The 17,109-nt window shown below is 37.2% G+C and overlaps 1 protein-coding gene across 1 annotated transcript in view; it reads left to right on the top strand.

Annotated features, from left to right (window-relative positions):
• Window positions 1-17,109, top strand: part of LOC119052678 (transmembrane protease serine 11C-like) — a 56,385-nt gene that overhangs the window by 8,106 nt on the left and 31,170 nt on the right. The window contains exons 3-4 of the mRNA XM_053655013.1: window positions 10,406-10,524; window positions 15,875-15,942. Of these exons, the coding sequence (XP_053510988.1) occupies window positions 10,406-10,524; window positions 15,875-15,942 (187 nt within the window). The remainder of the gene's footprint in view (window positions 1-10,405; window positions 10,525-15,874; window positions 15,943-17,109) is intronic.

The raw sequence follows: 17,109 nt of genomic DNA, 5'->3' as shown, positions 1-17,109 counted from the left end.
AGGATACACTTTGCCAGAATGGGAAAATTTGTCTTCATTATTTGTTCAAATAAGTTTTCAATTTCTTGCTGTTGTTCTTCTCCATCTGACACCCCTATAATTTGGATATTGGAACCTTTCAGGTTATCCCAGAGATTCCTCAGCCTATCTTCATTCTTGTTTCTTCATTCTGTTCCAGTTGGATATTTATTGCTTCCTTTTGTTGTAAATTGTTGCTTTGAGTCCTGATTTCCTTCCTGTCACTGTTAGTTCCCTGAATATTTTGCTGTATTTCATTTTGGATATCTTTTTTTCTTTCATTTTTTAACCATGCTCAATCAGTTCTGTGAGCATTTTGATTACCAGGGTTTTAAATTCTCCATCTGATAGGTTGGCTATATCCTCCTCATTTAGCTCTCTTTCTGAAGCTTTGCTCTGTTCTTTCATTTGGGCCCTATTTCTTTGTTTTGGTGCACCTGTTAAGTTGTAAGGGGCCTTAGAAATTCACCAGGGTGGTGCAACCCTCCTTTCTGTGCTGCTGTGCTCCCTGTTGGGGAGGGGCCAGAGAGGGAACAATGCTGCTCCCCTGCTCGTCTCTGGCTTGCTTTCCAATGAACTCATGTGACACTGGGAGTTTCTCCACCACAGCAAACCCAGCCTTAGGCCACAGTCATCTCCGAATCTGTTTCCCCTTAAGTCAGCCCCTCCCACACAGCCTGCCACCTCTCCACAGCCAGACCCAGCCACACAGTCCTGGGCCTCACCTCAGTCTCTCTCCATCTGCCACCTTAACCCTTACTGATCTGGTTGTTCTAGTTGACTTTTTCTTTAATTCTGTGGTTGATGGAGTTCCATCCAGTTTGATTTTCTGGCAGTTCTGGGTGTTTATTGATTTTAGGTTGGTTGTTTTTCTCCTTTTGGTTGTGTGAGGAAGTGAAGGGTTTCTACCTACACCTCCATCTTGGCTGGAACTCCCTTAGATTATCAGTAATGCTTTTAAACAAACTTGTATATAATTAATTACATCTACCTATATTTGAAAATCAGTTAATACATGTATGTATAAGAATCAGTTTATTAAGTATAGAACAATGCCTGGTATGGATATAAATATTTTCCCCCAGAATCATCCCTGCTCCACCGTGCCCCTATCCTATGTAATTGAGGGCCCACAGGTTGGGAACTACTACTTTAAAACATAGTATTTTCTGAATAAAATACATTTAGAAAAGAGGCTGTCTGGCTAAATGAACGTCTTTTCAGTTTATACGGGGAAAGACTGACAATGAGAGAAAGAGCGGCCCACTGTGGAGCAGAGGCCATCTCCCCAAGCACCAGGCATTTACCACTGTCTCAGCCTCATCCTCCACGCACACACTCCCACAGACACAGAATGATGACCTGTGCAAACACTTCATTAGGTTGTCAGGCCAGCTGCTACCTGGACAGATCAAGAACCTTAGTCATAGCACGTGCGCATAAACCTTTGAATAAAAGATGCTCACTCAAAACATAGACCCAGAACCTGCTGCCTTTCATCAAGTGTACAAAAGTGCCAAGAATTGGAGATAAGAAGAATATATTTGAAGAGGTTATCAGTGGAAATAGGTGAGCTGTAATTTCTCTTACTGCTACAGCCACCCCGATATGTGAAGAAAAATTCCCCCATCATATCAAGCTGAGAGATGGCTTTGAATGAGAGAGCAAAGAATTGATCAAAGAATCTTACGGATTCAGGAACACCATAGACTGAAGTCTGACTCACACCCGGAATATGTAAAGAACAAGAGAGTTGGAGCTTGTTTGGTGGAGTGAAGGGGAAGTGGTGCCTGTGGACAGTTTGAACAGCCACAGTCTTCAAGAGAAGCAATGCCTAAATATTTCCTATGATATGGATATAGGTCACCCAGAAAAAAAAAGTCCCATCATCTTAGGCCTTGTCCAAGAGGCCACCTGAATTGATAATCAGATTTCAGGTTTAAAAAATGGGAAATGCCTTCAGCTGTCTAAATGCTGAGGGAAAGGTAAACTCAAACTGGAATAGCTACATTTCTCCATGGAAGGGAACTCTAGTTGACACACCTCCAGCAAAGAGGAGAAAGGGAATTTCAAAGTTCAGTAAAACCTAGAAGGGCGTTATTTTTAGACATGTACTAAGTTCCTAGAACACCAAAATTAGCTGTTGAGTCCTCAGCTATTTGGGTAAGGACTTAGAGGGGTCCCAATCCAGTTAATTAAGTCAAAAAAAGTAGATCAGGGCTAGTATGAAAAAGCTTGGGGAGGGAAAACTCTCAACTTTATATCAAGTTCAAATACTGGTTATTATGCAAACCTGGGTATTTTAACTTCTAAATTGAGACAATATTTTGTGATTAATGTTATCATATAACTTTTTATTACTAACAAACTTAAAGACTTGGTGTATGGTTATATCTTATAAAATATACTTGTTTGAAATACCAGCTTATATGTATCTGTGCATATGTGTACAGTCACCACATTTGTTTTATTCTGTAGATAGTTTGGGGCCTAGTACTGGGCCTAGAAGAAACTACTCATATAAGAATTATTATGGGCTCCAACACATTTAAGACCTTTCTCTTGGATTTAGTCCTAGTATTACCTCTTTCCCAGACATTATAAATACTAGTGGATTATAAACACTTTTGAAAAGAAGAACAATCCAAAATTAAATATTTCTGCATCAGAACATTGAGTAAGTTTTCATAATAAGTTTTCTCAAGTCATAGTAAATCTGTAGAAGCAATAATGAGATCATTTGAGACTGTATAAAATACATTGATAGGGCTTCTTAAATCCTAGATTTTATCTCCTTTTTCTTTCTAAAAGTCATTAAATGGTTTTTCAGCTTAAGGCTACCTAACCGAAGCTATAGTATCTTATCTGAACTAAAAAATTAAATCAGAAAGATTTTTAAATAATCTATATATTTGTCACTAAACAAACTAAATCTCAGTCTGACTAACTGAATTGTATACTTTTTATCCAGATCATACATAGGCAACCTTATAATGCTCCTCATTTGAGTGAAATTTTCAGTATCATTTTAGATTTTCTTGCTCACTATTCCAGATTCCAAAGCTGGAAGCAACCAGTCATCTCCTCGCTATAGCTACTGTTTACCTTGGGATAGTAATTACTTAAACACGACAGCTGACCAAAACAAAGCACAGAGCAAATACTGCAGAATACCTCCCTTTCTCTGCCTCACATGACTTTATATAATGGTAACGTCCTATTTTCTATTTAGTTAACATTTTAAGAGATACATACATGATACTTGGATAGATAGATAGATGATAGATAAAATGGGAAAAAGAATAAGAGTATCTGAAACTATATACAGATTCAACTCAACAAGTATTCACAGGTGACTACTATGGACTTAATGTCAGGTACAGGGCTTGGCACTATAATGGGGGATAGCAGTAATGGAGGCAAGCTTCTAGTGCATCACATTAGTCCTTGCACTAAAATTGCTCTGCATCTAAAGCAGAGCCAGCATACCTCTCTGTGAAAGACCAAATACTGTGTATTTTCCACTTGATGAGCCGTCACAGTCTTTACTACAACTACTTGAGTCTACTGTCATTGTGTTAAAGTGCCCAATATGTAAATAGATGAATGTGGCTGTTTTCCAATAAAACTTTATTCATGAACACTGACATTTTACTTTTGTATAATTTTTACATGTCATAAAATGTTCTTTTGACTTTTTTCAACTTTTTAAAAATATACAAACCATTCTTGTCTCACAGGCCACCTAAAACCAGGCTGCAGGCTTGATTTCATAGTTTGCTGACCTCTGGTCTAGAGCACTGAATTTTAACTCTGGCTGTACTTTATAATCACTTGGGAAACTTTTTTAAAAAAAGTATGTGTATACAAGTCCACTCTCAAAGATGCTGTCTAGAATGGAAATTGTCATTTTAAAAGCCCCAGGTAGTTCTAATGTGCAGCCAAGATGAAAAAACACTGATCTAGAGAGAGGCAGGTACATGTAAGGTTCAGAGACAAATAAATTCAGAGGTCAGTGACCCAAGTTAGGTCTGTCACTTTGGGATGACAGAGACCCAGGCTCCTTCCATCTCTTTGCTCCACCATGCCCTACTTTGCCCAGAGCATCTCAATGTCCAAAGTGACTGTGCCAGCTCTGGCTATCATGTCCACATTCCAGCCGGACAAGAAAAAAGGTGGAAAAGGAAGGAAAAGAGCATGCCCTCAGAGTCTCAATAAGAAAATATCTCTGAAGTTTGCACATACCACTTTCCCTTTCATTTTACTCGTTAAACCTAAATGCACTAGATCACTCCTAGATGTAACAGAGGCAGGAAAGTGTAGTTTTTATTTTTGGATAATATTTGCTCAGTTAAAATCACAAACCATATCATTATAGGAAGAGAGAAGAAAATGCATCATATCAGTAGATAACAGGGTTCCCCACTCTCCACCCACCCTCTCAGGATCTTGGTTGAAATGCCATCTCAATAGAATACGCTGTGAGTGATCAGTGAGAAAATTAACAAATGAGATTGCCAGTCAAGTTTCTGTCTATGCACAGAGAAAATTCATCTTTCTTCCTGATGTTCTCTCTACTATAATTTCATGATAATATTTCCAAATCTCCCTGTGCTAACTTAATAAACTGTTGGCCCTCAAAACAGCAACTTCACTTTCAATGAATGGGAAAAACATCAGAGTCTAGGAGGAAATAACTCCTTCTAAAACTCAAACTTATTTGCTCTGTTTTCTCACTTTCAAGGGCCAAAATGATAAATGATGTGAGGTTCTTTTCCTAGAGTGTCTTTTCAGTACCAAGTTTGTTAACTCTAATAGATTCTGTAAAAGGCACCTCTTTGACTTTCTGGAGGAATGTTTGGGAAATCCTGGCCTTGAGAACAACTTTCAGCACGTCTTTGACGTGGACAAGAGAAGCCAAGAATCAAACTGAACAACTTTAAAGTGATTAATCTTCTAAGATAACAGCAGCCAAGAATGGGAGCAACAGGTCGCCATCAGACCAACTTGAGCAAATAAGTAACCGTAGGTGAAAAGGAGCTAGGTGTGACACCATACAGGGAGACATGCACTGACAGGAATCAGTTAACTATAAACCCACAACATGTGTATCATCCTGACAACACACAAAAATTATATTTCTCATAAGACACATGGCATTATAAAAAAGAAAATTCAACATAAATCCACCTCCATGAACAACATTTTAGACTCATTTAAAATAATTTTTTACAACTACAAGAGGAGTAATGTAGGAATCTGGCAGAAAACACCTGACCAAGTGAATAAAGTTAACATCAGCTGAACAACTGAAATCGGGTACCTAATATTTGCCAAAGGACACATAACTGCTGTGATATTATCAGCCAGAAAAATAAGTAAATCATATAAAACATTACTTTTATTCAAATGAGTACCCATTTTATGCAATAGAGCATTTAAGTAGTTAGTCTGTAGCGTTTTAGAGAGCTCATCTGTTCTAATTACCCTTCTTTTTCAGGAATTTGTGAGTTACTCTGGGCGATTAATGCCATCCTGGTAAGATGTGCATTTTGTTAATTCTGGTCCATAAAGAGCTGATGAGACATTTAGATGAGACCTGACACTGTATTCTCCTTCTTCACTGATACCCCAGGGCCCTACCCAATGCCACATAGAAATCTTGGAGATGAATACTCTTTTCTAAGTTGATCTGTCACAAAGGAAATACTTTCAGTAGTTGTGGAGCAGGGGTGTTCAATTCATATTCACTGGGGGCCCCATCAGCCTCACAGTTGCCTTCAAAAGGCTGAAATAATGTTAGTACTGTATAAATGTAACTACTCCTTATCTGCTAAGGAGTTGAAATTACATTCCGCCCTTGGAAGGCAATCTCAAGGTTAATGTGGCCCCAGGGGAAGATGAGTTTGACACCCTTCTGTAGAGAATTGCTCATGGTGGGAATTGCTCAAGGCATGCCTAAAGTGTGAATGGAGAGAAGGCTAGGATTTGGGGAGAAGTGTGCTAAAAAGCTAATCATGACTGTTATAATTAAAGAATTTTTTTAAAGCATCACGCTGAGTGAAATAAGCCAAGTGTTGAAAGACAAATACCATATGATCTCACCTTTAACAGGAAGCTAAACAACAAAACAAACAAGCAAGCAAAATAAAAACAAAAACACTGAAATAGAGAACAGGGGGACAGTGACCAGAGGGGAGACGGGAGGGAATTTAAGGGGAAAAAGGGGAGGGATTTAGAGGAACAAGTATGAAGGACACAGGGACAATAACTAAGGGAGGGGTGGAAATGGGACGGAGGTGGGGAGCACGGGGCAGGGTGGGCTGGGATGAGAGAAATAGAAAACTGTACTTGAAAAATAATTAAATTAAAAAAAGAAAGAAAAAAAATAAAGTAGTGAAAAACACACTTGTTAAGCAGAAGTACCAGAGGTATAGATATAAATGTTTGCTTGTTCTAAAACCATGGCACATTAGAACAAAAGGAGGACACAAGCCCTAACCCAGCAGGACATGACATGTACCTGAAAACCTTCCATTTCGTCCTCTTCTCTCTCTTCTCTGGTTTCTTCCTCAGGTAAGGTTATGTGGAGAAATCACATCTGCATCTTGAGAATATGCCTTTAACAGCCTTGTTTGGCATAGACCCTTCACCTGCCACCACAACAGCCACGGGCAGAAGGGCCTTGAAGTGCAGGAAGTTTCACCCTTCCCTGCCCTTTGTCACAAGAGAGAATCAACAAAACTAAGCTCCTACATGGACACCAAACCTTTGAGTTTCTCTATACCTGTCTCCTCACAGATGCCAAAAAATTCTGCTGCAGCACAGAGAATGTGGCTGCACTGACTTGCCCCTACCAAACCCACGTAGAGGAGATCCTATTACCTCCCCTTGGAGCAAAGTCTGAACTCAGTTCTCGTAAATTTACTCAGGAGTCATCAGACTTAACCCTGGCCTCACCTTAGAATCACCTGGAGCATTTGATTAAAATAACACTCATGTTCTGACCCAGACCAATAGACAGACTCTGTGGAGAGGGCACAGGTGATGAAAGCTCTTAAACCTCCACACGTGATCCTAATCTGAAAGCCTGGGCTGGGAGCCATTTATCAAAATAAGTCTTGCTTCTTATACTTTAATATGCATAATATCACTTTGATGAATGTTAAGTGTGGTGATTGCTTCACAATATATACATATATCAAACCTTTATGTTGTATATCTGAAACTAATATAATGCTGTATGTCAATGATAGATCAATATTTAAAATCACTTGGAAATCAAAAAATATTAAAATACAAAGAGGAGAACTAGTCAGGATCTAGTCCTCCCTGGAGCTCATAACCCTACCCCAGAATGTGACCTGGATTTGAAAATATGACTTTTCCATAAAGAAAATTTTAAAAAACAATGAAAATAACACATAAAAGAGATCCTAGGTCAAAAGTATTTTTCTCTGCTCAAAATCTAAGTTACATTTGAAGAAGAGTGTGTTGTAGCCCTGCAAGGCCAGAAGGTTCACTCTGGATTTGGGCAGACAGAAGAAAATGCATGGAGCCCTGTGTTGCACCAGTAAGCAGTCAGGACTCACTCATGTACTAAGTGCACACAAAGCTGGCCAGGTGCCAAGACGTCATATAACAAAGCATGATGCTGTGATGTGGGCCCACTCAAGGTTATGGGAATACTGCTTATCAGGCCCAGTGAGGGGTCCTGACTGACTCCATTTCCCCTTCAAAGAGCTAATCCTTTATTATGATAGTCTCTTAGTTCCTCCAAAAGCAGCAGGACCTTTCACTCCGTTTACCACTATACCATTTAAGAAGGGCTCAGTGCTCTTAAGGATAACAGCTAGAAATTGGCTTTCCTCTTCAGTATTTAAAATTTATTTAGTAGCACAACAAGTTACTATAACCTAATACTGCTTCAATGCTCTAAATTCTCAAGCTTGATATTCTAATAGAAATATAAAACAGCATACAATACATGAATAAAATATACAACAACAAAATGTTCCTTGGAAATTTTCTTTTTCCACCTTGACTGAAATATCATCGACATACAACATTCTGCAAGTTGAATGCATATGAGCTCATTTGATACCTTTATATATTACAAAATGATTACCACCATACAACTCTATATTATTTCAGATGTTTCTTTGTTAATGTATAAAAACACAACTGCTTTCCATTTGTTGATTTTCTATCCTGCAACTTTACTGAACTCAATTAGTCCTAAGGTTTTTGTGGAGTCCATAGGATTTTCTGTACATAAGATTATATAATCCATTTTATTTCTTCTTTCCAATTTGGATGCCTTTTATTTCTTTCTCTTGCCTGATTGTTCAGGCTAGGTACCATGTTAAATACAAGTGGTGAGAATGGGCATTCGTGTCTTAATCCTGACCTTAGAGAAAAAACTCCCAACCTTTCACCACTGAGTATGATGTTAGCTATGGGTTTTTTATACATGGCCTTTGCTATGTTGAAGTGTGTTCTTTCTAGATCCAACGGGTTTAGCATTTTTACAATATGAAAGAATGTTACATATTGTCATTTTTTTCTCTATCTATTGAGATGATCATATGATTTTTTATTTTTGTTCTATTAATTTGGTGTATCACACTTACTGATTGATACATCACATTTATTGACTGGTATGTATTGAACCACCCTTACATCCCAGGAATAAATTCAACTTGATCAATGTGTATAATCCTTTTAATGTATTGTTAAATTCAGTTTGCTAGTATTTTGTGGAGGACATTTGTACTTATATTCATAAGGATTATTTACAGTTTTCTTCTAGTGTCTTTATCTGGCTTTAGTATTAGGATAATGCTGGCCTTATAAAATGAGTTTGGAAGTGATCCGTCCTCTTCTGTTTTTAGACAGTTTTGAGAAGGAGTGACACTAAATCTTTAAACACTTTGTAGAATTCACCAGTGAACCCATGTGGTCCTTGGCTTTTCTGTGTTGAGAGGCTTTTGATTACTAATTCAATCTTCTTATGCATCCTTGGTCTATTCAGATTTTCTATTTATTTGTGATTAAGTCTTAGAAAGTTGTATGTTTCTCAGAATTTATCCATCTTTTTTCTTTGTTACTGTTTTTTATCTTAAAATTTATTTTGTCTAAGAATAGCTAACACAGCCAGGGTTTTATTGTTTTTGTCATCCGTGACAATTTAATACAAAAAAATAATGTTGTTTTATTTTACTTTCCACTTTTTTGATTTTTTGTAAGTGTGCAGGAGAGAATGTCTTCAAATAATTTTCTCAGACATGAAGAATTTTCTCAGAATGTTACAAAATGCTTTTACTCTTCCATCTTTTTCCATCTCCTGTCTCCTTTCTTTCTTTCTCTTCCTTACCCTCTCTGCACTCCTCCCCGCCCCTGCACTCATCCCCTCCTTCTCTCTTCTCTCTCTCCCCCAGCCAGTCTATGAACTAGAGGGGTACAATGGGACCTGAGAAAAGCTACAAAAAATTTTAATTTCTACTATATTTGAGGTATTAAAATAGTACAGTCCAAATAGCCAAAGCAATCCAGGAAAACAAAAAATGAAGCCAGAGTTTTCACACTCGCTGACTCCTGACTCCCTGACAGTGGTTACCCAGAGGGAAGGGGGTGGGGGTAATTAGGAGTGAAGGGGATCAGATATATGGTGCTGGAAGATGATTTGACTCTGGATGGTGAGCACACAATGCAGTATGATTGTGCATCATAGAAATATACACTCAAAACCTATATAATCTTATTAACCAATTTCACCCTAATAAATTTAGTAAAAGAAAAAAATTCCTCTATCATTTTGCAATAAATTTTTACAAGCTTTTTTGAAAAATAAAATAGTACAGTCCAGCCTACCTTCAACTTTATCCTTTGCTTTACTTTCTGAATGTTGTAGATTTGATTTCTTTGTTCTGTTTATTTAATTTGCAGTACTTTCAAATCACAGCTTATTTTACTTCCTTCTGTATACATTTCCATTTCCTACATACTTCACAAATAATTAAATCTGTGACTCCTCAGATTTTCCTAAGTGTTATCTGTGATGATCACAAAAATTTAGATAACAATTTATACTTCAATATAATCTCATCTCATAGTAACTAATCTGTCTCCAGATTTCCCAAACTTGACAGCTAGCACATTGAAATATTACATTAAAAATTCTGATGACATTCTTGGGTGAAGTTATAATTTAATAAATATTCCTCTGTCAAAGTTATTTAAACATAGACTAGTAAGCAAGTTTACTTAAATGCCAAAACCATGAAATTTTATCAGACTATTATATTTCACATGATTTTCTTAAGAATAAAAATAGTTACACAATGACCAAAGTAAGAACTATTTTTTTTCCTTTTTCTCTCCTCAGGGAAGACATATTTCTATTGTCACATCAGCTTTAAAGTCAATAACATTGACTATGACAACAAGTTTGAAAAACCATACTCACAAGAATATATGGATCTAAATGAAAAGACAGTGTCTTTGGTAAGTTAAAATGTTTTCCTATGAATTTTCTTTTTAAACACTATTCTCCTTAGAAGTGCCAGAATCCTAGTGATTACTGTCCATGTTAGAATTTAATAATTTGTAAATTCACACTACTTCAAAATTAGGATAGTCAACCCTTTCCGAAAGTCAGTTTCTGTCTTGATTCAAATGTTTTGCACACCCATAAAAAAGTGTATTCAGTTTCCTGAAGAGTTATTTTTCCCCTACTTTCAGTTTTAATATTCATGAAAATAGTTTTAGTAAAAGGTAGGGGCCAAAATTTATTTTATTTTAGGTATAGATGGCCAGTTGAGGTGACACTACTTATTAAACAATCAAGCCTATCCCAATGATTTAAAATGCTATCCTTGTTACATCCTAAATCCTCATATATTCTAGGATCTATTTTTTAGGATTCTGTTGTATATTGGGTTCCACATTAACTTTATAGTATTTCTTTCCCATACTTTCATTTTGAAGTCTTTCATCCCTTTATTTACAAGTATATGATACTTTTAAATAATAGATAAGTTTTGATTGTTTAATGCAACTTGATAGTCTTTCATAAAAAACAAATTAGTATATTTTAGCTTTAATTGTTAACAAGTATTAACTTAATTTTATTTCTCTAGTTTGCTTTAAGTAATTTTTTCTTTCTTTTTCTTATTATTGCTGATTTAAATTATTTTCCATTCTCTTTTTCCCCTTGAAAATTTTAATACACTTCATTAATAGTTATCTTTCCTAGAACTCGAAATTACATAAATATTTTTCCACTATTATTTAAAAAGCTATTAGTCCCAATAAAATGTTATTTTTCTTACTTAACCCTCAATCCAAAAAAATGGGGCCTTTAACATACTTTCTGTCTTCTCCCTTTTCTGTTCCCCACTCCTCGTAAGAATTTAACACTGTTATTTCCCCTCTCTACTCTACGCTCCTTTCTTCTTCCTAATAACTATGTTTTGCTGAGATAGTACTTCAAGTTCTAAACTATTATTAGGATATTTCTTAAACTATGTTGCTTCCATTTTGAGCATTGAAACTGTACATTCATTGTATTAAACACATACACACACATCCCAAGTTTTACTGCTCTCCATATGCTCCCTCTCTTCTTAATTTTTTCCACTACTGCAATTTCAATTCAGATTTATGAGGCCTGTCCAGGAAGTATCCATCCATTTAATGTAAAAAAATAGAGACACTTATTGAATAAGATGCAAGAAACATTGTATATAGGACAATGGCCCCTTAGTCCCCTTCAAAGAAGGCACCTTGGGACCTCACACCATTCTCCCAACTACAGCACAATGTTTGTTCTGCTCTGGTAGCAGAAGCTGTGGAACAAATTTTACCATGGCAGGTTTTATGCCAAGATCCTGCATAAAAATCTAGGGCACAGTAGTTTTGGGAATCCCCAGACCAGCTTCTAGTTCTCACACTGTCAGTCCCGATGTTTGCTGATTACAGCCCGTACACAAACATTCTGAGGTGTTCTGCTTGTTGCAGGCCTTCAAGAACATGGATCACTTTGAACAGATTCTTGACCATCTTTGAAGCATTTGTGCCACGTTTTTATTTGTACTGCAAATAAAAATCCCCAAATAGCCTCTGAATCATCCAAATAGTTTCCATGGGGGAATGTTCAAGCTTAATGTAAAACGTGATTCACATTTGTTGCTTTAGTCACTCAGTCATTTTGAACATGACGGCCACACAGTACACATGCTCACTCAACAGCATCTTCAGCCCACACTGACTAGTACAGTGAAGTTGGCATTGTTCACACATGTGCATTCGAGTCCACTTTCCTTGGCTTCCAGGTTACATTGTTGTCACACAAACTGTTATAGGAACAGTGGCTGGACTTTTTATGGATTGACTCATATATCTTACTTGACTAGTGTCTTTAGTCATGTGTCTTTCTCAGTTGTGATATGTGAACGATATATTACTAAATCCCTACATATTCACAAAATATCTCTTTTCCTCTGACTTATAATTAAATCTTGACTGGGAATAGGATGGTTGAGTTGTAAATTTCTTATTTTAGAGAATGAGGATAGTATTTCACCAGCTTCCAGCTTCAAATGTTCCAAATGAAATTTCTTATTTTTTCTATAAATATATTTTTCTATGTAGAAGTTCATAGAATTTTTTTTGTATCTGAAGTTCAAGTATATTACCCAGATACATCAGACGTGTCTGAAAGTCAGTATACCCCTTTGAATCTGTAGGTTTTCATCTTTATTTAAGTCAGAACCTTTATTTATTACCATTATTATATGCCATCCATCTTTTTTACATTCCTATTATTTATAGCCACTTCAGAAATCATGGTGTACATCTTTAGTTTTTCACTCATTATTTTTTTAATTTTACTAATTTGAGGTTATTTATTTGGCCTTTTAGACCACAAATTTGGATCTCAAGAATAATAATCATCTTTTTAAATTGATTAATAAATTTTTAACTTGAAAATTGTATTTATTTAATACTGCATAATCTTCTCCTTCTTTTAATTATTTTTGCCTGAGTGCTCTATGTGTGCTTTTTTCCATTGTTGTTTAGGTTTCTATGTGTTTCCTCCTGTTCTGTTTTGATAAGCATCTAATCTGTTGTACTCCTTTCTCTGGCTGCTAGCCTCCTTTATTGTCATTTTTCTTTGTTGGCGTATTGGGGCCACTGTTTTGTTGGCTACAAGTTAGGAGGTAAGATGTTCTTAAATCCTATAAGCTGAAGGTTGAGCAGCAGTCATTCTCCATACCAAGCTTCCAAGGTGGAAGTCTTCCAGCTCCCCATTTTCTGCTCATCATACTAGCTTAGCCTCAGGAGCAAGGAGTCTTTGACCCCCTTTGCAGTTCCTTCTTGGCCATATTGGAGCTATGGAAACCCATTCACATGGTCAAGTGTCAGCTTGATCCCTGGGCATCCACAAACCTCTGTTGGCCAAGATCTCCTGAGGGCCTGTTGTGATTTCGTCTTTGTATAGGGCTCTCACGTGGTTCTCTAGATTCTTCCCTGACCCACAGAAGAGAAAGTTCCTTATTATTTCCCTGCTTCCAAGATTTCCATTAGATCCAAACCCCCTCAACTCCAGGGGAGGCTGTTGAAGCGACCACTTTCTCGAGGTCTCCCCAGTGCCATGGACACGCATGAATGAGTAAATATGGCCGAGACAAGATGAGATCTGTTTGGGGATGGAGGCATGGGCTGTGGCCAGTTTCTCTGGGGAGAAAGAGGCCAGCAGCGGCCAGTTTCTCTGAGGAGAAAAAAGCCCCGAGCGCCTTTCTCCATAGCCTTTCATTGGGTTGTAATACACAAGAGTACAGGGCAGCAAGGATCAAACAGTAGATAACATTACAAAGAGGTCTGAGGGCTTACTATGAGTCAGAGTTGCAGAAACTTTGGGAGACAAACTCATTTCCTCTCGGATCCTTATAATATCAATGAAAGCACTTTTAGAAGATTTCACAGGTTAATCAGCAAGTCTTTGTGATGCCAGATTTTCCCCCAGGGCACGCTCTGGCCAGGCAAGGAGTTGCACCTCTCCCCAACAGGTATTCAGGCTTAAGGGGATTAGAGCCAGGAAGTGCTTCTCCCAGAGGACATGGGGACTCGGGCTTAGACAAAGCTGGGGGGTGAGAGTCCATTGCTCTCTATTGCAGCCCCCCGAGTCTTTCCATGAAGGCCTCCCAGGTGATCGAGTCTGGCTTAAGTTGCTACCCCCCCCCCCCGCTGTGAGGGGTCTTACCCGTCATTGACTTCTGACCAAGCTCTGGGGGCAGGGAGAGGAATTGAGGCAGCGTTTGCTACCAGAGACAGGCTTTGTCTCCTGCAGCTGGCATTCCAAAGGTCGTCTCTTGCCCTTAGCCACAAGGGGTAGAGATACAATTCCTAAAATCAGGCAAAGAGGTCTACTACAGGAGGCCAATATATTGGAACTGAGAATGAAACAGGAATATGGCATAGTTTAACTATTATCTAGTTAGAAGTCTTCTATTCACTGTATTTAAGAATAACATCCAGACCCTCACCGTGGCCAACAAAGTTGGTTTTTTCCTCAAAGTTCTCAACAAAGTACCTACATGGACAGCCTTAACTTATACTCTCTCTCCCTTGTTCACTTTACTCCCTTGCTCACTTTACTTGAGTCGCAACACTTTGTTTCTATCCTTCAGTTATACCAGTTTCATTCTTACCTGGGGCCTGCTGTTCCTTCCATCTAGAAGACTCTTCTGCTGTTTTCATCACTCCAGTCTCACTCAAATGTCACTTTTCAGAAGCCTGATTTGATTGTTCAAATTCTGTCCCCTGAATGACTATATCACTTTATCTTATACTTTTACATCACCTAACACTATCTCAGATGATCATATTTACATATTTATTCTTTGATCTGCTTATCATCTGTTTCCTGTTTTGAATCTCTAAGAAAGAACAGATCTATCTAATTAGTCCATAGTTTTATTTCAATAAATATTTATTGAATCAATGAACACATTCCTATTGCTTTGGAGCAGGAGGAAAAATGAAAATTAAATCTTTGCGATTCCAATAATGAGTCAGTTTTTGAAGGTCTGTGTTTGCCAAAGTAAAAGTCATGGGCATTACAGGTTGATGTCTGGTGCTCTGCGAAGGTCCCACAGTGGGGACTCACCCATTAGGCTGAGATCAGGGGCAGTCGAGGAAGTGCTTCCTTTATAAAATTTCCCTGAGAGACACCTACATAGCCCACTTTGAACCTGTCAGTAGCATATAATTACAATAGAAGTCAAAATGGTTTGCAATCCAGACATGAAAAGAGGCCGCTACAATAAAGAAAACAAATTCTCCTTTTGGGGACATTTCTGTCAAGTTTTAGGTCACCAATGTTCAATAAAAGGCTGAACATAGAAGAGAGAATCTATTAGTTGGTCTTTTGAATCCACCTCTTCAAAATGAATATTCAGATATATGTGCTGCTTTCAGAAACAAATATTTTTGTCTCGCTGTGCCACACAATGTTTTGATTTAAAAACACTTGCGAATGAACTGAGTCAGTATAAAGGTAATTTTCAAAAAGGCACATATTTAACACATCGAATCTTTTTCCTAAATGAGTCATAATCTGGGGAAATTTTAATACTATGTATTTGATGATATTAAGGAACTAGTTAATTCCTGGGATGTAAGTAGTAGTAAAATGAAACTGGTTTGACCATTTCATGATAACTGGTAAGCTGAATGATGAGTACATAGGTTTGGTACACTGTTCTTTCTGCTTTCATGTATTTTTGAAGTTCTCCACAATGAAAATTTAAAATAAAAAAATGTAATCATCATGCATTTTACTTTTTAACAGATAAATGAAACATTTCATGGATCCAAACTGAGAAGACAGTATGTCAAATCTCATATTGTCCAAGTAAGGTATATAAAATATCCTGAGAGGCACAGAGAAGAAACTTCTGTCCTTCGCTTTCATATATCGCACTCAACATAATGTCTTTGCTTGGTATACAGTTGAAAGGTTGAAAGAAATTTCAATTTGGGGCATCAAGTTGACGCCCCAAACCACTAGCATTAAATGTGAAAAAAAAAAGATGTTCAAGGTGTATTAAGAAATAATTAAACCAGAATCAAGAAATTCAGTTGATTGTGACTTTCACATAAAAGTTAAATGGGTTTATTTTTTATTTTAAAGCATGAAGTAAAAAAAGGCAATTTAAAATCAGGAGATGAGATGAGAAAGAATCAGGAGATGAATAAAGAAAGAATAGGTAAGATAAGAGAGTCACGTACAGAGTATCTGATCCAGGAGTGGCCAACTAGTAGCTAACTGGCCAAATCTAGCTTAGAGTGTGGATTAAATGTAAAAGGTAGGAAATTTTATATTAAAAGGACTTTCAGAATGTTGAAAATTCAAAAGATGTAACAACACGGATCCCCCCATTCCCACGTGGTACCAATGCACTGAAATTGGGAATTTGTGGTTTGCAGCAGTCCCTGCAAGGCACGCATGTGGCTTTTACGTGACCTTTCTGCCCCTCTAAAATTCCAATTCTGCATCTATTTTCTGGCAGTGAAGATGTTTATCCAAACACTTAATCTGCAGTAGATAGGAAAAAATAATAATTATAAGCAGATAGAAATGTTAATATGCTTTGGAATCTACCTCTCCTTAGAACTAGAACTTGTGCTATTTAACGCTCTGGGTTTATTTTTAAATAATTTATATTCTTAACTTTTTGTATATTAATCGATTTAACCTGACGGCAACCCTGTATGGTTTTATGTATTAGTTTCTCATTCTACAGATGAGGAAACTGAAGCAAAGGTAGGATAGGTCTGAACCAAGGTTACACAGTTAATAAATAATAAAGCTGTAGTTTGAGTCCCAGTTGTCATATGCAGCTTATTTCATCAACTTGTCACTCATGCTCCACTAAAATCCATTCTCCACACGGCATTTAAAATGAAAAAGTAGGTAATTTAATATTATCTGCTCTGATCATTTCACCTAATATTATCTGATTATTTTCCATTTATTCCAAACTCCTTATATAGTCCTACCTGACCTGGCTGTCTCCCTCTGAC

Source organism: Artibeus jamaicensis, unplaced genomic scaffold (assembly GCF_021234435.1).
Source record: "Artibeus jamaicensis isolate MK-2021 breed Jamaican fruit bat unplaced genomic scaffold, CSHL_Jam_final contig_908, whole genome shotgun sequence".
Classification (NCBI taxonomy): domain Eukaryota; kingdom Metazoa; phylum Chordata; class Mammalia; order Chiroptera; family Phyllostomidae; genus Artibeus; species Artibeus jamaicensis.
The sequence above is the reverse complement of the archived record's forward strand: the minus strand, read 5'-3'. Positions and strand labels throughout refer to the sequence as shown.